This window comes from Camelina sativa, chromosome 11 (assembly GCF_000633955.1).
Source record: "Camelina sativa cultivar DH55 chromosome 11, Cs, whole genome shotgun sequence".
Lineage (NCBI taxonomy): Eukaryota > Viridiplantae > Streptophyta > Magnoliopsida > Brassicales > Brassicaceae > Camelina > Camelina sativa.
In genome coordinates this window covers 39,046,997-39,069,491 of record NC_025695.1, presented here as the reverse complement: position 1 = coordinate 39,069,491, position 22,495 = coordinate 39,046,997, and the positions used below count along the sequence as shown (strand labels likewise).

The 22,495-nt window shown below is 37.7% G+C and overlaps 5 protein-coding genes across 10 annotated transcripts; all 5 read left to right on the top strand.

Annotated features, from left to right (window-relative positions):
• Positions 4,421-5,955, top strand: LOC104725561 (membrin-12). 4 transcript variants are annotated; one of them, XM_010444233.2, is made up of 4 exons: positions 4,421-4,637; positions 4,852-5,123; positions 5,208-5,478; positions 5,597-5,955. In XM_010444233.2, the coding sequence occupies exons 2-4, from the start codon at positions 4,897-4,899 to the stop codon at positions 5,756-5,758; spliced, it is 660 nt and encodes a 219-aa protein (XP_010442535.1). In that variant the 5' UTR covers positions 4,421-4,637; positions 4,852-4,896; the 3' UTR covers positions 5,759-5,955. The 4 variants fall into 4 exon arrangements, with proteins under 4 accessions (XP_010442535.1, XP_010442536.1, XP_010442533.1 ...); XM_010444234.2 differs by having other exon boundaries at positions 4,849-5,123; XM_010444231.2 differs by having other exon boundaries at positions 4,846-5,123.
• On the top strand, positions 7,517-10,691 carry LOC104725560 (probable ubiquitin-conjugating enzyme E2 33). Its single transcript, XM_010444230.2, has 10 exons — positions 7,517-7,759; positions 8,543-8,638; positions 8,833-8,887; positions 9,266-9,304; positions 9,397-9,460; positions 9,556-9,617; positions 9,705-9,744; positions 9,828-9,855; positions 10,003-10,094; positions 10,210-10,691. The coding sequence occupies exons 2-10, from the start codon at positions 8,582-8,584 to the stop codon at positions 10,493-10,495; spliced, it is 723 nt and encodes a 240-aa protein (XP_010442532.1). The 5' UTR covers positions 7,517-7,759; positions 8,543-8,581; the 3' UTR covers positions 10,496-10,691.
• Positions 11,008-16,174, top strand: LOC104725559. 2 transcript variants are annotated; one of them, XM_019232946.1, is made up of 5 exons: positions 11,008-11,283; positions 12,825-13,823; positions 14,734-14,935; positions 15,208-15,457; positions 15,673-16,174. In XM_019232946.1, exons 1-5 carry the CDS (start codon positions 11,202-11,204, stop codon positions 15,847-15,849), a joined length of 1,710 nt encoding a protein of 569 aa, XP_019088491.1. In that variant the 5' UTR covers positions 11,008-11,201; the 3' UTR covers positions 15,850-16,174. The 2 variants fall into 2 exon arrangements, with proteins under 2 accessions (XP_019088491.1, XP_010442530.1); XM_010444228.2 differs by lacking the exon at positions 12,825-13,823 and having other exon boundaries at positions 11,009-11,375; positions 13,827-14,935.
• Positions 16,423-18,052, top strand: LOC104725558. Its single transcript, XM_010444227.2, has 5 exons — positions 16,423-16,788; positions 16,884-17,126; positions 17,222-17,300; positions 17,534-17,612; positions 17,718-18,052. The coding sequence occupies exons 1-5, from the start codon at positions 16,477-16,479 to the stop codon at positions 17,779-17,781; spliced, it is 777 nt and encodes a 258-aa protein (XP_010442529.1). The 5' UTR covers positions 16,423-16,476; the 3' UTR covers positions 17,782-18,052.
• Positions 18,412-21,492, top strand: LOC104725557 (probable inactive purple acid phosphatase 27). Of its 2 annotated transcripts, XM_010444226.2 has the most exons (10): positions 18,412-18,811; positions 18,915-19,006; positions 19,107-19,173; positions 19,264-19,383; positions 19,474-19,566; positions 19,672-19,801; positions 19,888-19,969; positions 20,048-20,180; positions 20,269-20,474; positions 20,553-21,492. In XM_010444226.2, exons 1-10 carry the CDS (start codon positions 18,614-18,616, stop codon positions 21,292-21,294), a joined length of 1,863 nt encoding a protein of 620 aa, XP_010442528.1. In that variant the 5' UTR covers positions 18,412-18,613; the 3' UTR covers positions 21,295-21,492. The 2 variants fall into 2 exon arrangements, with proteins under 2 accessions (XP_010442528.1, XP_019088827.1); XM_019233282.1 differs by lacking the exon at positions 18,412-18,811 and having other exon boundaries at positions 18,937-19,006; positions 19,130-19,173.

The following is a 22,495-nucleotide window of genomic DNA, read 5'->3' as shown; positions in this document are numbered from 1 at the left end:
TTTTGAGATGGGATATGTCTGGCTCATGACTCGTTAATAGTTGGGATGGTGAATACTTATGTTCACTAGATGGCCTAATGCGTATAAGCTCTGCTGCATGTAATACTGCGTGTCCCCAAGCCGACATAGGAAGCTTCAACCTCATTAGCAATGGCCGAGCAATCAATTGAATACGTTTAATGAAGGATTCAGCTAATCCGTTCTGTGTATGGACATGTGCCACAGGATGTTCCACACTCACCCCCATGGACATACAGTATTCATTAAACGCTTGAGATGTAAATTCACCAGCATTGTCCAGATGTATAGTCTTAAGTGGAAAATCTGGAAAGTGTGCTCTTAGTCTTATAACTTGAGCCAACAGCCTAGAAAATGCTAGGTTCCTTGTGGATAGCAAACAAATATGCGACCATCTGGTCGATGCATCAATAAGGACCATAAAGTACCTAAACGTCCCACAAGGTGGGTGTATAGGTCCACATATGTCCCCTTGTATCCTTTCCAGAAAATGCAAAGTTTCTTTAGTTACTTTGACTGGTGATGGCCTAACAATAAGTTTCCCTTGTGCATATGCTGCACACGTGAGATTCTTAGGGATAACTTTTCTCTCTTTAAGAGTGTGCCCATTTGAATTCATAATAAGCTTACGCATCATGTTAGAACCCGGGTGGCCAAGCCGGTCATGCCATAGAGTGAACTGTTCATTGAACATTTTATTCTTTGCCAAGTTAGATTCTATCATGTTAATCTTAGCATGGTAAAGACCAGTGGCTAGTGCAGGTATAGTCTCTAGGACTTTCTTATGTCCTTGTACGATTTCAGTAATGTATAGAAATTCTTTATCTCCTTCACCCTTTGTTTCAACATGGAAACCATTCAATCGAATGTCCTTAAAACTCAATAAGCTTCTCTTAGAGCTGGGTGAATACAAGGCATCACTTAGTTCAAGATGTGTGCCATTAGATAATAATATATGAGCCTGGCCGTAGCCCTCTATAAGGCTTGCTATACCCGCAATTGTACTAACATTGGCATTTTTCATTATGAGATTAATAAAGTATCTCTTATCCTTCAAGATTGTGTGGCTGGATCCACTATCCACCACAAGTTCACTTTTGTCCTCAGCCATTTCTATAATGACAATAATTTTTGATTTAAACAATATATTGAAGGAAATGAAATAACTTTGAATTTAAACCAAATAATCATTCAACAAAATAATCCAATCAAATGCAAAAACATAAAGCATAAAAATTAAAACAAAACAACATTTTGAGTTCACATATCCTCTCTTAAACAATTGGAGGTCTCATGATCAAATAGATCGTCCTTCCCATGGTCAAAATCATCTTCACCATCGAGATGAACCAGGTTGGCCTCTGGATTTTTCTTCAAGCTCTCTTGATAGAGATCAACAAAATGCTTAGGAGTTCTGCAATTCTTAAACCAATGGTTCTCTAAACCACATCTATGGCAAGTGGACTTGGTCTTTAGTTGCGGCTTGAATCCCCCACGACCTCTACCCCGACCATGGCCGAAACCGGATCGGTTACCACGGCCCTGACTACCGGACTTATGTCCTTGGTAAGTGCCACGACCAAAGCCACCACGTCCTCCACGGCCACGGCCACTCTTGTCCCTATGGACATAGTTAGACTCCTTGGTCTCTTTTGGCTCTTTAGGCTCTTGAGGATTTTCCTTTGCTAAATCAACCTTGTGAGCTTCTGGTAATGGGGCTGTACCAGGAGGTCTCATTGCACTATTCATCATTAATAGCTCATTGTTCTGCTCAGCTAGCAGCAAACACGAGATTAGGTCTGCATAGGTTTTAAACCCCTTTTCACGGTACTGTTGCTGAAGCAGTATGTTGTTAGTGTGAAAAGTAGAGAATGTCTTCTCTAGCAGCTCCTTCTCGGTCACCTCAGTACCACACAACCTAAGGGTTGAGACAATCTTAAAATGCTCTGAGTTATACTCATCCACGGATTTGTAGTCCTGGATCCTTAGGTTTTTCCAATCAAATTGAGCCTTTGGTAGGAGCACCGTCTTTTGGTGTCCATATCTGCTTTTCAGCTCTGTCCAAAGGTCAAGTGGATCCTCTATGGTGAGGTACTGATTCTTGAGACTCTCAGCAAGGTGATGGCGCATATGCATAATGGCCTTGTACTTTTGCTTATCAGATGGTTCATAACCTTCCTCAATGCACTCAAATAAATCCTTCGATTTCAGCATGATCTTAGTGTCCAATGCCCATTGCAAGTAATTGTCTCCAGAAGCATTCAAGGCAACATAGTCTAGATTGTTAAGCCTTGCCATCTGTATAATACAGAAATAGACAATCATTCTTTAGCATGCGGTATTATGAGACCGATCCATGCAATCAATATTAGGTCATGCGGTATTATGAGACCGAACCATGCCAAAACACTTAGGGTCATGCGGTAGTGAGACCGAACCATGCCCAAGACTTTCACTCAAATTTCGTGGTTTAATCATGCATGCAAGACAACAAACCTAGATAGATAATAGCATGCAACAATTTTCTTTTTCTTAAATAGTTTTGAGTTTTAGAAATTTTCCTTTTTACTAGATTGGATTTCCTTTTTCTTAAGATTAGATAACAACAAAGTTTTTAGGAAATATTTCTTAAACCTTTAAGATAATGATTATAATAATTTTAGAAGTTATCCAAATTTCTTTTATGCAAACATATAAACCGATTTTAATTTCTTAGTTTTAGAGTTTGAATTTCTCAAACACCTAAATCGGATTTAATCCTTAGAACAATTAGATTAAATTTTCTTCTATGAATTTCGGATTTAATAGTTTAGTTCTAGGGTTCTTATGCAACAAACAAACAATCAAGCAACCCTAAACTTTCAATCATAAGGGATTCGGATTTTAGAATTTGGTTCTAAGGTTTCAAGCAATCAAACAATCAACAGGATTTTAATCTTGATATAGTTGTGTATGGTTCAATTCACAATCAATCTATCAACCCTAAACATCTGATTTTAAAGTTTTACAGTGTAGGGATTTGAAAGCTTATGAACTTGTTTGTTTGATTGTGTACTTATAAGTTTTAGGGTTCCAATAGATTTAAAGATCAAGTTCGATTATGGGTTCTAAGAGGGTTTGATCTTATTTACCTTCCACCGTTTTGGAGGTTGCCTGGATATGAACCGGGAGCTAAAGACCTCGGTTTTACTTCTTCTTGATCACGAACCTCGGACAAGGTAGGAGGAAGAAACCGATCGAACTTGAGCTGCTACTTCGAAAAGGAACGGATCTCTCTAACAGAACTCACCCCGGACAAGAACAGACCACGAACTAGGGTGTATCACGAACAGGAACCGGTCGCCGAGGGTATCCACGAACAAGGGAAGAAGGCGGCGGCGGTTTAGGGTTTTTAGGGTTTACTCAGTTAGACGTTAGAGCAAATCGTGCTGATAACGTGTTATGAAACTAGAGAATTCGAAGGTGTAAATCTCTTGTTATTAATCATAGAATCGAATGGAGGTTACATATTTATAGGGATAGTACAAAACCGACTAGACATAGGAATTAGGTAATGGGCCTCGGCCATAGACCATACACTCTAGTACATGTAACGGACCGGTTATAGAAGATCCACTCCAAATGTTTTACAACAAATAAAACCTCAAAAATATCAAAATGCACTCTACATATTCAAAGTTTGAAGGCAATGTCATATACATTGATTTATATTTAAAAAAATGCCATATATTTATATATAATAAGAAACTTTCTTTTAAAAATAGAAATTGTGAAACGTAATCATTTAACTACAACTATTTTTTCTTAGACTTTTGTGATTTAATACCTTTAACTTTGGAGAACTACATTTTGATACGTCAAAGCCACCTATATGGCTACAGAACTATTTGTATGAAACTCCTTTGCATTAATAAAAAAAACTATATTTTTGTGGTAAATTTCAAGATATACCTCTACAAAAAAAATGAAGCTTAAATTACAATTACAATGAAGATTAGATGTTAAAAACAGAAAAAGGTAAAACTTGGATTTGTTCCTTGCAAAAATTCTCCATTGGTATTCATATCTTTCTTTACAACTGGAGTTTGATAAAGTGATAACTATAAAGGTTTTTTTTATATCACTTTTAAGAGTTATGATATAAACAAAAAATAGACACACTTAAAGAAATCTTATTGAAGCTAAATCTTGGTGGAGTAATTAATTTATTCAATATAGTAAAATCTATATAACCTAGAGTAACGCATATATCCTAAAATAAATTTAAATCACAAATTATTATTATACATGGACAGTTTGTCTAGTCAAATCTTTGACCATGATGGCCAAAGGGTCCAAATCCAATCCAACCAACTTCATAATTAACTAAACCAGGATCGACACAGACCCGACCAAAGGCCCCGTCCAATTTGGTTCGGTTTAAGTAAAGCGGTACCTCTCTATGTTCTGCGCGTCGAAACCACCAGAGATAAATCTCTCCAGTTGCTGTGATCTATTCCAACAATTTCCATAATTTGTTCATTGGATCTGGTCTTACATAGTCACGAATCGCTCTGCCTTGATTCATTTCTTCATCTAAATCGAAACAGTAAATCGCAATTCTCGCCTCCATCGAACTGGTACGCGGATGAGTTTCTTTAGCTTTTCTTAAGATTTACCTCATTGCGAGCCTCTTGAATTTTTTAGTTTCTTCATTCGTTGATTGAATTTAATTAATTTTTCGAGTGGATGAACCATTTCTTATGGAATATTTTTTAGGGTTTTTGATCGTATTTGCTGGTTCGGTGTCGACTGATTTGTCTGGGTTTGTAATTTTGATTGTGCAAGGAGAAGATCTGTGGTTTCTTTGGTCTCTTTGTTGTGGTGGTTACTGATATAATGGCGTCTGGGACAATGGGAGGGTTGTCTGAGGTATATAGTAGTGCGAAAAGGATTCTACTGAGGGCTCGCGACGGTATCGATAGGTTGGAAAGGTTCGACTCTGATCCTACCGATCTGGCTTCCTCTGTGAAACGAGATATCACTGAGGTTCAATCTCTCTGCTCCAATATGAACGGTCTCTGGCGCTCAATCCCTGTTAAATCCCAGCGTGATCTTTGGAGAAGGTGAGGAATCCATTCTTGAATCCAAGTTTCACACACGTTATTATAGTATAGATCAACAAATCCACCAACTATGTATTTTTGCAGGAAGAGTGAACAAGTTGGGGAAGAGGCTGAGTATTTGAACCAAAGTCTGGAAAAATATATGTGGAGGAATCAGAGGAAGATGTTGGAAGCTAAAGAGAGAGCAGATTTGTTAGGCAGAAGGAGCGGAGAAGGAGCTCACATTTTGCAAATATTTGATGACGAGGCTCAAGCAATGAGCTCTGTCAAGAACTCAAAGAGAATGCTCGAAGAGTCGTATTCAAGTGGAGTTGCTATCCTCTCCAAATACGCTGAACAACGGGATCGTTTGAAGGTACTAAACTCACTCTAAACCTCCTCAAGCTTAATAAAATAATCTGCATTTTTATTGGCACAAAGTCAATGGGAAAATAATGTTTTGTCCAACATTGTTTTTTTTTTCGAATTATCAGAGGGCACAGCGTAAGGCTTTGGATGTTCTCAACACTGTAGGGCTCTCCAATTCTGTGTTGAGGCTAATCGAGAGGCGCAATCGTGTTGACACCTGGATTAAATACGCCGGTATGATCGCGACTGTTGTCATATTGTATTTCTTCGTAAGATGGACGCGTTAAACCTTACAGAGCTGAATACACATATTGTAGTATGTAGAGAGTTAATGTGACGTGATCTTAGGATCATTTGCCTTTTTATTTTATTTTTGTTTATGCATCTTACAACACATTTACGGTATCAAGCTTGAAATTGTCAGTATAGTACACGTATTCTTGATTTCCTTTGTGTTGAATATATATGCTCTTTGCCTGTGCAAGTCGGCCATGGTTTCCTTTTTTTTTTTTTGTTCGGGAAAGATAAGTAAAATGTTTGGAAGTTTTGTCATTTTCATTGCGTTCTGTTTCTCAATAACTGGGCCAGATCGTGATCGTTGCATTGGAATTGTGTGTACTGTTGTATTGGATAAACATGTTCCTTTTTTTTTTTATTAATCTAAACATCGTTTAGTAACTTTAGTTTACATAATCGGTCAGCCTCTACTATATAAGTCTCTAAAGCCAGATTGCAATAGAAGAACTAAACCATGAATTTAAAACCTCATGGTGTTAAAACGAACACATGGATCATCGGTCGGGAGCAACTTTATCACCGGTTTGATTGCATTCTCTTGGCTTCAATTCTAATCACAAAGCTTCTAAAATCCAAAGTTCCATAGCCAAGGAGAAAGAAGTATGCACTGCGAGAGAGATCATGACACCGCATATTTCATATTTCAGATTTCAGAATGTATCTNAAAAAAAAAAAAAAAAAAAAAAAACTGAATATAAATGACACCGCATTTTGCTATTCACTTTACGAATCGAAAATATAAAATAAAATCCAGTTTTTATATATTAAAACGAACTAACTCAATAACTTTGACTAAAATCATGGTCAAAATACCGAAGAAAGAGCAAAAAACCGAACCGGGATAGGATAATTAATTAAAGAGTTATTTGGCAAAATAGACAGTTTTGAAAACAAAATTGTAAAAGTAGTATCATTACTATTTACAATTAGCAAATTCCATATTTCTTATTGTTTCTACTATTTACAAGACCTTTTAACCCTCATCAACATTTCATATTTACAACACATGTCATTGGTTTTCTAAAATTTTAAAGATGTATAAAAATCTATATTTTTTCTTTATAATTTGATATGCATTTTGTTAGATGATTTTATTTAATAACGTTAAATATGTTTTACAAATTTTGTATCCGTACGCATAATTAAGTGTATAGATGCTCGTACACATTATTAAATGTACAGATGTTCGTACACATTATTAAGTGTACAAATATAATTTGTTTAATTCTTAGAGTTTTAGATATCTGTATCACAATGGTATAGTTAATATTGTATGTCTGTATATTTAATTAAGTATATAGACATTTGTAAACTAAATAAGGTATACGGATACAAAAAATGTATATAATATATTTAAAAATTATTAAATAAAATTCATATCAAATTGTAAAGAAAAAATATAGATTTTATTTTTTTTGTATCCAAAAAAATTTCTAAAAAAAAATATATTAACAATTATTTGTATAATTTTGATTGAAGGAAAAAAACTTTATTTTCACCCATATACATACCCATTTTGGTAATCTTCTCATCTAAGCCTATGTCCCACAAGATCTTCTATTTTACCCATTCTCTATTACACAACATCTATTTTTCCAATTTTAAATAATAAATGTATTAGTTTACCGATTAAGTTTCAAAAATGTACTAATACACAAACAAACCCTTAATTAAATTAAAGAAAGAACCGACTCAATTGGATATTTTTTTGGGTTGCTTCGGTTAAAGTAAAACCAATCTCCTTCTTTGTTATTTCCTCTCTCTGTGCCGCGTCGAAAAAAGAAAGAAACGAAACGAAACGAAACGAATGATTATTATCAACGAGAAACCCCACAGAGAGAGAAACTCCTACAGGTGTTGATCATTCATCATCGATTCCGATTTTATCTTCCTTGGATCTGCCTTAGTCACGAATCACTTCGCTTGTTCGTCATCCCTAACCCCAGCCTTTGATCACACACACAATTTCACGCCTCCACTCCATCGAATTGGTACGCGCACGCAGATGAGTTTAATTTTTTTTTTTTTTTGCTTTTTCTTAAATTTCGCTTTGAATTTGATGGTTTCTTCAATTTTATCCACTCGATTGAATTTGAATCAAATGAATGATATGGCGGAGTTGCGGTATTATTATTTTCTTAGGGATCTTTTAGGAATATTCTTTGAATTTTTTTTGGGAAGTTGATCAAATTTCTGTTTTTTTTTTTCGGTTTTGAGTGATTTGTGTGTTCTTTTCATAATTTCTTGGGTTTATGCAAGTTTTATTTTGTTGAAAGATGCTTGTGATTCAAGTTTTACTTGATCTTTTCCTTTCTTTTTTTTTTTTTTTGGAATCAATTGGTCAAGTTGTGCTTTCTCTGTATGTGTCTTGAGATGGTAGAGTTAGCTTAAATTATACGGTTTGCATGTAAAGACTATACAGTTTTGGAATTGTAATTTCGTATTACAACCTTAAATTGGTTGGACTTGACTTAAAGATCAAGCTCTTGATATAATCTTGTTTAGTTATTATGAGTTCCATTTTCGTGTAATTACGCCACCTGCATTGGAATATACAAGTTGACATGTATAATTCAGACAAAAACAAAAAAAGGTTAGACATTTTCTGGTCTGTGATTCTGTGTTTTATTTCCCCCATGTGATATTTTCTTGTCTTTGCTTGTTCATGTCATGTTGCCAAATGTATGACTTACGCCAGAATGGTTTCCTTGATGTGGACTTTATCTTACTGTTGTACCTCTGTAGTTTTACAATTCGATGTTTTTGATTAACAGGAAGTATACTTTAAATCGGAACTCTTTCAAGCATTTAAGATGGCAGAAAAAGCTTGTATAAAGCGACTTCAAAAGGAATACAGAGCACTTTGCAAGGTATTGTTTCTTCTTCTTATTCTGTTCTAGTGTTTCTGTCGACCCTTATCACTCTGTCCATCAATTTTAGATAAATATTATCAAATGTGGTCCCTTTGCTTGTGCAATTCGTCATGATTTTTGTTCAGGATATGTTTTATCTTGAATGTGTTACTCTGTGAGTAATATTGACTTGTTATGTTCTGGATTGCTAGGAACCAGTCTCGCATGTTGTTGCTCGTCCTTCCCCAAATGACATTCTTGAGTGGCGTAAGTCATATCTAGCTTTCAAAGTCTCTTTTTTTTCCTCTCGTGATATTTGCTTCTAGTTATTCTATTAAAGTTTGGCAATAGGGATGCTTACCTTGCATTAGGTAAATATATTTGCGGGGTAGTGGGTATAAATGTTTCTTCCGTTGGGCATATAGAATAAATTACGAAATAGGGCGTTGCTATGGTGAGTTGGTGACGGAGATAGTATTGATATCATATTTCATGATAAGTAGTAATATTTAATGGTGAAGAAGACTTGTTTTCGTTATAAAAATCTAATGAAAAACCCCCAGAATTTTCTTTCTTATTGCCTAACTGAGAAGGCTCATGCTAGCATTTAGGGTAATTTAATATTAATTGAGTTTTACCCTACAGATTATGTTCTGGAAGGCAGTGAGGGAACACCTTTTGCAGGTTCAAATCTTCATTGTTAATATACATGCTAAATGCGTATTTTTACATTCCAATGCAGTATATGATTCTGATCTTCGAATTCTCTTTGATAGGAGGATTTTACTATGGGAAGATCAAGTTCCCTCCAGAATATCCTTACAAGCCACCTGGAATCACGTGCGCTCTTTATTCCTTTAGAATTCCTTCTTAATATTGTCTCCCTCCAATGTTTTAGTCCGGGTTTCTAATAAACCAAGGTTCTGTGGCTGCAGAATGACAACACCAAATGGTCGATTTGTGACACAAAAGAAAATCTGCTTGTCTATGAGTGACTGTAAGCACAGTCTTCTTTTTCATTATTTGTAAGTTAATTTCAGTGAACTTGTCTGTTATCTAATTATCTTCACCCTGGCATGTACAGTTCATCCAGAAAGCTGGAATCCAATGTGGTCAGTGTCAAGGTATAAGATTTGATGTATATTTTAAATGTTTTCAAGTTATTCGAATAAATCCTTATTTGACTAATTCGATTTCCTGAATGCAGCATACTTACTGGACTTCTCTCATTTATGGTAAGTTCATTGTAGGTCTAGAACTTTTCTTCTTGCATAACCTCTTAGTTTATCTATTGTTGTACCGTTAGATCTTTATTGATTTAACATAGCAATGTCCTTTGTTACTGTGCACCCTCCGTTCATTAAATATTTTTCTGCATACAGATGGATAACAGCCCTACAACAGGAAGTGTAAACACTAGTGTAGCCGATAAACAACAGTTGGCAAAGTCATCTCTTGCTTTTAATTGTAAAAAGTAAGTTTCACTCTCACCAAAAACTGTAACTGTTTTGAGTTTAGGATAATCTCTGAAATTGACTAGAGAACGGTAGAGCTTTACATGTTATTCACTTTTTCAACTGTTGTGGCAGTGCAACGTTCCGAAAACTATTCCCCGAGTATGTAGAGAAGTACAGCCAGCAACAAGTAGCTGAAGAGGAAGCAGCCACTCAGCAGAAAACTCCCGAGGATTCTCCTGAGAGTGAAAATCCGAAAGTCGAATCAGAGAAAAGTGTTGCTATTAAAAAGGAAGGCATTCAAGAAGTGGGATTGAAAGAGAGGAGAAGGAACAAGAAAGAAGCGTTACCGGGTTGGATAGTATTGTTGCTAGTATCGATCGTCGGGGTTGTAATGGCTTTGCCTCTGCTTCAAATGTGATTAGATGCAATGCAACGCAACCATGACTGCAAGTCAATATGGTAAAGTCTGTTTTATCATGCTCTCTCACTCTCTCAGTACTAAGTAGTAGTGTCTTTTGTTCTCTCCCCTCTCTTAAAAAACAAAACAGATACATCGAGTTTGGTATGGCTTTTGAAATTACGTATAAATATAAAGGTAGCTTAATTTGAATTTACTACTCCGTAAAGCAGCACGAGGCATATTAGTAAATGATGGCTTCATATTACAGTGTTAGAGGAACAAGTTATTAATTCCCCCCTTTGTATTTGCATCTTGATATGTACCATTGTAATTTGTGTGAACCTGACTACCTTGAGTACAACTAATTGAAAATAGTAAGTTAAAAAAGTCTAGTTCTAGTAGCCAAAACACGTCAATAAACCTAACCGGCTACATTAAACCGATCATTTTAATTTTAATTAAATTTTTGAAACCCGGTATGACCCGTACCGAATCATTCTCCTCAACCAACACACTGTCACCATCTCACTAGTCGGGTAGTTACAGAAGAAGAAATCATTAATCTTCGTCTTCACGCTCCATCTCCATACTTTTATCATTTCTTCTTCTTCAATGTTGTTAAGATTTCCCAGAATTTTCTTTGAATCCTCCATCGAATTGTTCATGCGGAGCTTAAGATTCTAAGAAATTTGAGTAGAATCATATTATTATTAGGTTTCGCGAGATGGAGCGTCACTCTTCCGACGACGAAGAAGACCACCAGCATTTGATTCCTCAAAACGACACTCGAAACCGTCACCGTGAAGATCCAATTTCCTCCACCGCCGCAACAAGTCCGAGATCATCGACGTTTCAGATCGAGGACATTATGCAGCGAGTACAACAACACCGTTGGAAGATCTCGCTCAACAAGCGCTACGTCATCGTCGCCGTCTCTCTAATTGTCTCAATCGGTCTTCTCTTCTTACTCACTGATCCTCGTGAACTGTTCTCGGCGAATCTCTCGAGTTTTAAGCTGGATCCATTGGCGAATCGCGTCAAGGAATCTGAGCTCCGTGCTCTGTATCTTCTACGGCAACAACAGCTCGAGCTTCTCTCTCTTTGGAATGGTACGTTGGTGAATCCTTCTCTTAATCAATCAGCGAATGCTTCTAGTTTGGGATCGTCTGTGTTGTTTGAGGATGTGAAATCTGCTGTTTCGAAGCAGATTTCGTTGAATAAAGAGATCCAAGAGGTGCTTCTGTCACCACACAGGACTGCAAATTACTCCGGCGGCGGCGGCNCACACTGTCACCATCTCACTAGTCGGGTAGTTACAGAAGAAGAAATCATTAATCTTCGTCTTCACGCTCCATCTCCATACTTTTATCATTTCTTCTTCTTCAATGTTGTTAAGATTTCCCAGAATTTTCTTTGAATCCTCCATCGAATTGTTCATGCGGAGCTTAAGATTCTAAGAAATTTGAGTAGAATCATATTATTATTAGGTTTCGCGAGATGGAGCGTCACTCTTCCGACGACGAAGAAGACCACCAGCATTTGATTCCTCAAAACGACACTCGAAACCGTCACCGTGAAGATCCAATTTCCTCCACCGCCGCAACAAGTCCGAGATCATCGACGTTTCAGATCGAGGACATTATGCAGCGAGTACAACAACACCGTTGGAAGATCTCGCTCAACAAGCGCTACGTCATCGTCGCCGTCTCTCTAATTGTCTCAATCGGTCTTCTCTTCTTACTCACTGATCCTCGTGAACTGTTCTCGGCGAATCTCTCGAGTTTTAAGCTGGATCCATTGGCGAATCGCGTCAAGGAATCTGAGCTCCGTGCTCTGTATCTTCTACGGCAACAACAGCTCGAGCTTCTCTCTCTTTGGAATGGTACGTTGGTGAATCCTTCTCTTAATCAATCAGCGAATGCTTCTAGTTTGGGATCGTCTGTGTTGTTTGAGGATGTGAAATCTGCTGTTTCGAAGCAGATTTCGTTGAATAAAGAGATCCAAGAGGTGCTTCTGTCACCACACAGGACTGCAAATTACTCCGGCGGCGGCGGCACCGGAGTTGATTCGGTGAATTTCTTATACGATAGATGTAGAAAAGTGGATCAGAACTTGTCAGATCGGAGAACTGTAGAGTGGAAGCCGAGATCTGACAAGTTCCTTTTCGCTATATGTCTCTCAGGTCAAATGAGCAACCATTTGATTTGCTTAGAGAAACATATGTTCTTCGCTGCATTGCTAGATCGAGTTTTGGTGATTCCAAGTCCTAAGTTTGATTACCAGTATGATAGAGTGATAGATATAGACNTGATTCCTCAAAACGACACTCGAAACCGTCACCGTGAAGATCCAATTTCCTCCACCGCCGCAACAAGTCCGAGATCATCGACGTTTCAGATCGAGGACATTATGCAGCGAGTACAACAACACCGTTGGAAGATCTCGCTCAACAAGCGCTACGTCATCGTCGCCGTCTCTCTAATTGTCTCAATCGGTCTTCTCTTCTTACTCACTGATCCTCGTGAACTGTTCTCGGCGAATCTCTCGAGTTTTAAGCTGGATCCATTGGCGAATCGCGTCAAGGAATCTGAGCTCCGTGCTCTGTATCTTCTACGGCAACAACAGCTCGAGCTTCTCTCTCTTTGGAATGGTACGTTGGTGAATCCTTCTCTTAATCAATCAGCGAATGCTTCTAGTTTGGGATCGTCTGTGTTGTTTGAGGATGTGAAATCTGCTGTTTCGAAGCAGATTTCGTTGAATAAAGAGATCCAAGAGGTGCTTCTGTCACCACACAGGACTGCAAATTACTCCGGCGGCGGCGGCACCGGAGTTGATTCGGTGAATTTCTTATACGATAGATGTAGAAAAGTGGATCAGAACTTGTCAGATCGGAGAACTGTAGAGTGGAAGCCGAGATCTGACAAGTTCCTTTTCGCTATATGTCTCTCAGGTCAAATGAGCAACCATTTGATTTGCTTAGAGAAACATATGTTCTTCGCTGCATTGCTAGATCGAGTTTTGGTGATTCCAAGTCCTAAGTTTGATTACCAGTATGATAGAGTGATAGATATAGACCGGATTAACACTTGCTTGGGAAGAAACGTTGTTGTTTCTTTTGATCAGTTTAAGGAAAAGGCCAAAAAGAATCATTTCCGCATTGACAGGTTCATATGTTACTTCTCGTCACCACAGCTTTGTTATGTCGATGAGGAGCATATTAAGAAGCTGAAAGGTTTAGGGATTTCCATTGATGGAAAGCTTGAGGCTCCTTGGAGTGAAGATATAAAGAAGCCGAGCAAGAGAACTGTGCAAGACGTACAGACAAAGTTCAAGTCTGATGATGATANAGATCTCGCTCAACAAGCGCTACGTCATCGTCGCCGTCTCTCTAATTGTCTCAATCGGTCTTCTCTTCTTACTCACTGATCCTCGTGAACTGTTCTCGGCGAATCTCTCGAGTTTTAAGCTGGATCCATTGGCGAATCGCGTCAAGGAATCTGAGCTCCGTGCTCTGTATCTTCTACGGCAACAACAGCTCGAGCTTCTCTCTCTTTGGAATGGTACGTTGGTGAATCCTTCTCTTAATCAATCAGCGAATGCTTCTAGTTTGGGATCGTCTGTGTTGTTTGAGGATGTGAAATCTGCTGTTTCGAAGCAGATTTCGTTGAATAAAGAGATCCAAGAGGTGCTTCTGTCACCACACAGGACTGCAAATTACTCCGGCGGCGGCGGCACCGGAGTTGATTCGGTGAATTTCTTATACGATAGATGTAGAAAAGTGGATCAGAACTTGTCAGATCGGAGAACTGTAGAGTGGAAGCCGAGATCTGACAAGTTCCTTTTCGCTATATGTCTCTCAGGTCAAATGAGCAACCATTTGATTTGCTTAGAGAAACATATGTTCTTCGCTGCATTGCTAGATCGAGTTTTGGTGATTCCAAGTCCTAAGTTTGATTACCAGTATGATAGAGTGATAGATATAGACCGGATTAACACTTGCTTGGGAAGAAACGTTGTTGTTTCTTTTGATCAGTTTAAGGAAAAGGCCAAAAAGAATCATTTCCGCATTGACAGGTTCATATGTTACTTCTCGTCACCACAGCTTTGTTATGTCGATGAGGAGCATATTAAGAAGCTGAAAGGTTTAGGGATTTCCATTGATGGAAAGCTTGAGGCTCCTTGGAGTGAAGATATAAAGAAGCCGAGCAAGAGAACTGTGCAAGACGTACAGACAAAGTTCAAGTCTGATGATGATGTGATCGCCATCGGGGATGTCTTCTATGCTGATATGGAGCAAGATTGGGTGATGCAGCCTGGTGGACCTATTAACCACAAGTGCAAGACACTGATCGAACCTAGTAAGCTTATTTTGTTGACCGCACAGAGATTCATCCAGACCTTCTTGGGAAAGAATTTCATCGCGCTTCATTTCCGTAGACATGGGTTCCTCAAATTCTGGTATGTCTTTTTCATCTTGCTTTCTAGCGTACATTACCCTGAAGTTCAAAGTGTAGCTCCTACTTCATGGATTATGATTATCAAAGCAACATTCTGTTTTTGGTTGTTAGTCTCCCCGTTAGTATATGACATTCATTCACATCACGTAGGCACTGCGCTGTAGTGGTAAGATACATGATATTGTACTGAGATTGATGTTTTAAAGACTACTAGACTAGGTACCAGTTAGACTTGTAGTTTTCTGAAGATGGGGATCTTTTTTTTCATGCCAGTAACGCAAAATCTCCAAGTTGTTTCTATCCGATTCCACAAGCTGCAGAGTGCATCGCTCGGATAGTGGAAAGATCCAATGGCGCAGTCATCTATCTTTCAACAGATGCTGCAGAAAGTGAAACAAGTCTGCTTCAGTCACTTGTTGTGGTAGATGGAAAAATTGTGCCTCTTGTCAAACGCCCACCGCGTAATTCAGCTGAAAAATGGGATGCATTGTTATATCGGCATGGTATAGAGGATGACTCCCAGGTAAGAATCTCACTCCTCCTCATTGAGCCTTTTTTCAGTTTGTTAATAATTGAAACCAAGCATAGAATCTCCTGAAAACCTGTTTGCTTTTCCTTGGCTCTGTGCGGTTTGCATTTTGTTGTTCGTCAACAGACACGTGAATTTATGAATCTTGTAGCAGAATAGGAAATCCTAATTGCATTTTGAATTACTTTTAATCTTCATGCAATGTGCAGGTGGATGCAATGCTTGATAAAACGATATGCGCCATGTCAAGCGTATTCATTGGAGCCTCTGGATCGACTTTCACAGAGGATATCTTAAGGCTAAGGAAAGATTGGGGAACATCCTCTATGTGCGACGAGTACCTCTGCCGAGGGGAAGAGCCAAACTTCATAGCAGAAGATGAATAAGTAAGCACATTTTTCATACAAAATCGAGTTGTTCTCTTCTTATAGATGTTGAATTGTGTATAGTGTAATTATAGAAATCCAATTTTGGATACTTCTCCAATTCATTTATTTGTGACACTCATGCACGCTAATGGACATACCGACATAGAGTGTGAATATCACTACAAGAGCTTCAGTTTCTGGCAACAAAGTAGAGTCTGTAGATTTGTTCCCCAAAGATTGCGGATTGCTGTACTTGGAGATTGTTTCTTCTTTCATTGTTATTTAGAAATTGGTGTACTTGTTATCCTACAAACTCATTATAAATCTTGCTTTATTCATTGCACTTTTAATATAGAAAGTACATTTTTCATTGTTAATATCAGTTAATGTACACTACAATAAAAAGTAGAGAAACAACTAATAATAATAATGACGTGTAAATTAAATCAGAAAGAATAAGTAGAAGACGGTTAAGACAAAAAGCGATAAACTTCAATTAATTACAAATTTTGTAAAAGTCGATTGTTTTGTAAGTGAAAAAGAGGAAAGATTAACTGAAGTACTTTATTTAAAGATTTAACATTTTTTCAACCCGACCACTGTGCTGTGTGAAGTGAAACCACAAACAAGGAAAAAAAAAAAAAAATGTCGAATTCGAGTGACGAAACCCTAGAACATGAAAAGGGGCAGCAGCAATTTGAATCGGATGACAAAATCTCAAACGCGAACCAGAGAGCAGAGCCATCTCAGGAATGGGAGACAATGGCCAGAGCTTGGGTCTCAGCTTTCCCCGACGCTAAAGCCGTCGTAAGCGCCGGCGAAGTCGAGACTTGGATCGGCACAAACTTAGATTCTTTACCAGCAGATCTCCGTCACATGCCTCGCTCCGAGCTCGTAGATCGTCTCCTCTCAATCCAACATTACATGAGACCAACACCATCGTCAGATCAGAACGAGGTGATTAACCAACAACAGTCACTTCATTTTTTTGATGATTGCGACTCTTTCGATTTTGTTTTTGTGGATTTGATTTTTTGAATGATATATTACAGCAAAATGTGGAAACGGATCAACAACACCCAGCTCGATTTCAGAGGACTGATCAGTGGTTACCTGTGTATTCATGGTTAGAGTCTTTGGATAATGGAGAGTTGGTGAAATCTAAGGATATTTCTGAATGGCTTGATGCTACTCCTGAGGTTAAACAAGAACTTTCTTCTAGGCATTCTCGTTATCACTTGACTCATTATGTCAAGAAATGTCATCTCAAGATTCTTAAAAGAAAGGAGAAGAAGGTTTTAGCTTGCTTTTGCTCTCTTTCTCGAGTTTGGTTTGCAATGTCAAATCCAGTTTAGGTTGATATTAACTTATTTTCTGGTATTTCGATTAGGGACTAATCCGACTGAGCAGAGCAACTGCAATGGAAGTTCACAAAGAATTTGGCGAGAAACACCTTGCTATGCTTTCAGGTAACGCTATTTCCTGCTCGAAACTAATGTTGTTGATTGGTGTTCATTTGATAGCTTAATTGAACATTTAGTGATAATTCTTTAGATACAAGATATTTATCTAAGTGGAACCGTGAAGTTAGATGACACTAATGTGTCCTATTATTTCCTCTATGATTGTCTACAACTCTACATGTAAATGGATATGTTAGTGATGTAATGTCGTTTTTAATCTTGTGTGCAAATTTGTGTAGCTGATCCGTTGAGCAACATACCAAAAGACAGTGACCTTTACCGCACAAAACAGAAAGAAGCTAAACGCAGATATGAGATGTAAGTGTCTGAATTTTCCCAATACTCACCTATGAGATAGCAGAGCAGAAACTAATGATAAAAAAAAATTGTCATTAAGCATGTTTCTTTTACATGGTTTTCCAGCTTGGTAGAGCTCGAGAAGAGACTGGCTCCGCATTTTTCAAAGCCTCGGATAGCAAACAGATGAACAATCAGGTTATCTACAAGATGCTGGTGGCCTTTGGATTAGCTTTGTAAGTATGTTCTCTGTTTCGGTGCTGTAGAACTGTTTGTGAAATTGTACGATCATGTAGCTGTATCCAAATATAGATGGAGTCTAGTTTGGTGATGTCTTATGTAAGTTGTAATCTTTTTGCAATGTGAACAATAAAGAAACCAGATCCAGTATTATGTAGACTGTAGAGTGAGAGAGGGATACAGGATACTCTTCATGAGAAGTAAAAATAATGTTTGTCTTCCTTCGCACGATATTCAGTAGACAGATTAAGAATCAGCATTATTATTATCATATTTAGTGGCTGTGTTTTTTTTCCTAGATATACATAGAATATTACACACAGCCTAAGAATATTCTTTTATGAAGGAAATGAGAAAAATATGCTAAACAAAATGAAAATCAATTTTTCCTTCTTGGTTTGTAAAAAAAAGAAAAAAAAAGAGACATCCCCTTCAAAACTTCACTGTATTCCACAAAGTTAAATGAAATAAAACTAAAATCATCCTATTAATATCATCTTTGGTATTTTTTTCGAAATAATAAAATTTGATAATGACAAATGTTACGACATTATGTGCTCACCTCAATGACAATTATTTTGCAAGTAAAAAGACAGACAACTTCTGGTTCTGTCTTCCTAAAAAAAAAGAAAAGTTTTTGTTCTCTCTGTCTTCTCCTCCTTAACGCCTCGATGGAGGGAGAAGATAAATAAATATTTGATCAAAAACCCAGAATCTTGAAAAATCGTAGATTATATACGATTACAAAGATTTAATCTTGAACAAAACCAAAGAAGAGAAGGATGAAACTCGCAACGATGATGGTTAGGGATTTGTTGGCGATTCTGTGTTTCATCGTACATGTGGCTTCGAGCTTGACCTCAAGTTACGAAAGTGGACGTGGAGATCAAGCACTGTCTCAAATTGATATTTACAGCATTAATTTTGCTCTGCATCACTCTGCTTCCATTAACGTTTCCCCTCGTGTTCTTGGTTCCCAGGTAAACAACTTAATTTCAGACCAAACTGATAATCATGTTATGTTCCTTGGCCTTTCCTGTGAACCGTTTGTAATACCAAATTTGATGATGGTTGCTGCTACAGGGTGAGGACACTGAATGGGTAAATGTTGATATTTCAAACCCAGAGCCTTCTTCAGACGATTGGGTTGGAGTCTTCTCACCAGCAAAATTCGAGTATTTTCATATTCATCAACTTCTCTTTATGAAATATATATGTCGGATTGTGCTTGATGTGTTAATAAACATATATGTCTTTGTCTTTCTCTTCTTTTAGCTCATCTTCTTGTGCTCCAACTGATGGCAAAGAGTTAGATCCTTTTATTTGCTCAGCTCCAATCAAGGTCCTATATCACATTCTGACTGTTGATTTCTCAACTTTGACAAGGCTAATTCATTTCATTTCATCTCATTCAGTTTCCTAATTTGTATAGTATATGTATGCCAAGTCCAATCCCGACTACATGAAGACCGGGAGTGCGGTTTTGAAGTTCATGCTTATTAACCAGAGAGCTGATTTCTCCTTTGCACTCTTCACCGGGGGGCTTTCAAATGTCTGTTGAGTACACAACCGTTCAATCTCCTATTCCATTTTGCAAATACCAAATGAGACTCTCTAATTCATCTGTTTCATTGCTCTGCAGCCAACACTTGTTGCGGTTTCGAATCATGTATCATTTATCAATCCTAAAGCTCCTGTTTATCCGCGTCTTGCTTTAGGAAAGAAGTGGGACGAAGTAAGTTTTCCATAGCCTGAGTCAACTATGACATTTCTTAGAAAACCTGTTTAATCAAAGCTTTACAGCATTCAAAGACTCTCAAAGATACTATGATTTTGATAGATGACTGTAACATGGACGAGCGGATACAACATAGATGAGGCTGTTCCGTTTGTGGAATGGAGTCGGAAGGGAACTCAAAGTAGAAGATCGCCAGCTGGTACCTTGACTTTTACCAGAAACAGCATGTGTGGTATGTTACACTTTGAGAATATGATACAACAAAATCTATACACCCTCATCTTTATTTTTGGATTCTTATTACGCGGTTTGACGCAGGTGCTCCTGCTCGTACTGTTGGTTGGCGCGATCCGGGTTTCATTCACACTGCTTTCTTGAAAGATCTTTGGCCAAACCTCAGGTATGTCCACTATTTAGAACTTAGAAGTATATGGGGTAACGGTTTTTGTAATGATTTTGGATCATCTACTACCTCAAGGTACACATACATGATGGGTCATGAGTTGATGAATGGTTCGATAATTTGGAGCAAGAATTTCACGTTCAAGTCTTCTCCTTATCCTGGACAAGACTCGTTACAACAGATCATAATCTTTGGCGACATGGGGAAGGTATTTGCTAACTGTTTGAGTGTTTTCTATGCAAAAACATAACCTTGTCTAAATCTTTACTCTCAGGACTTATGTTTTGTATTTTAAGGGAGAGCGGGATGGGTCAAATGAGTACAATGATTATCAGCCTGGTGCACTCAACACGACTGACCAACTCATCAAGGACTTGAACAACATTGACATTGTTTTCCACATCGGAGATATCACTTACGCGAATGGTTACATTTCGCAGTGGGATCAGTTCACAGCTCAAGTTGAACCTATCGCTTCTACTGTTCCATACATGATTGCAAGGTTAGCCTGCCCGGGCCATTTCAGTCTTTGCCATAACGGTTTTGTGGATTCTTGTCCTTAACTTGTGTTACTCTTCAGTGGCAACCATGAGCGGGATTGGCCAGACTCTGGATCTTTCTATGGCGGTAAAGACTCTGGAGGGGAATGTGGGGTTCCTGCTGAAACCATGTACTACTTTCCTGCTGAGAACAAAGCTAAGTTCTGGTACTCTGCGGATTATGGAATGTTTCGGTTCTGTGTAGCGGATACTGAACATGATTGGAGAGAAGGGTCAGAACAGTACCGGTTCATAGAGCGTTGTCTTGCCTCTGTTGATAGAAAGACTCAGCCATGGTTGATCTTTATTGCTCATCGTGTCCTTGGTTATTCGACAAATGATTGGTATGGTCAAGAAGGTTCCTTTGAAGAGCCTATGGGAAGAGAGAGCTTGCAGAAGCTGTGGCAGAAGTACAAAGTAGACATTGCGTTCTACGGCCATGTCCATAACTATGAGAGAACCTGCCCCATTTACCAAAACCAATGTATGGACAATGAGAAGACTCACTACTCAGGAGCCTTTAAAGGAACTATACACGTGGTTGTTGGTGGTGCAGGAAGTCACTTGTCTTCCTTCAGCTCGCTGAAACCCAACTGGAGTATCTTAAGAGACTATGATTACGGGTTTGTGAAGTTGACGGCTTTCGATCACTCCTCGCTTCTCTTTGAGTACAAGAAGAGCAGCAATGGAGTTGTCCATGACTCCTTCACCGTCTCTAGAGATTACAGAGATGTCTTGGCTTGTGATCGGGATAGCTGCGAGCCAACCACATTAGCTTCTTGATGTAAAGTCTCGTCTTCGTGAAGAATCAGTCTGGTTTAGATTCCTTAGACTTGACGTAATGTTTTAATGTAATTTGGTTATGTTTGTTCATGTATATTTGGAAACATGTAAGACCTCTAAAGAAACTCATATTGATGATGAAAATAAAAAAGATACAATCAAAGAAGATGAGGTTTCTTGCTCATCATTTCAACTAAATAGCATAGATACATAGAATGAATAAAAGCGACTACGGAACATAACACAAAGAATAAACTCAAGTAAAGAGCTAAACCGGGGAAAATAGAGTAGAAAAGGAATGCGAGGTAAACAAGACCGTAGATGCTACTTAAACATCCAAATATGTTATTTGCAACTATGATCTTGTAGGGAAATAGATCGTCCCCATGAGTTGTGCCGTATATCAGGCTGCGACCCACACCGCGACAATGCTATATTGGCTGAAGATGAGATAGTCATACACGGAAGATTCGGCGAGTATCGTGCTTATAGGAATCTTGTGGCGTTAGAATTTATGAGATTCGACAAATAAATAAAGGTTTTCAGATGATTGATATCGAGTCTCACCATGATGAAGGTTCTGTCTGAGATTCATTGACACAAGCAGGCTTATCAGTAACACCCATGGCTCCAAAATCTTAACTAATATTGATGTTGAAGACTATGCAATCGCGAGCTCAGCACTTTAGTAACCCTAATGTTTTGTATATATACTAGAAAAAGGTAAAATAAATGTAATGAAATATGCAATATTTTGGAACTAATATATATTATAATATATATATATATATTTATTTAAAGATACTTCAATGTTAATTACCATAAATATTAAAAGTAAGATATATTAATTTTAAACTGAAATTTTATCAGGTTTAAAATTAATTTTTATATTAAAATTTTATCAACTTGATCAAAAGAAAAAAAAAATACAATATTAATATACAATGAACCTTGTGTTTTATTTAAATTTTTGAAAATCATATGCAACATTTCTTTGACTGTTAGATTTCAAACTTGAAATTGTATATATATTATATTGGTTATATTATGTGTGTAAATTGTATAATTTTCAGTACATTCAAACTTATCAAATTGAGAATTTTGTGATTAATTAGTGAGATTAACATATATGAATGAGCTTTTTTTTAAGAACATACAATGATGCGAAGTCACATACATATATATTTCGTACACCTTCTTC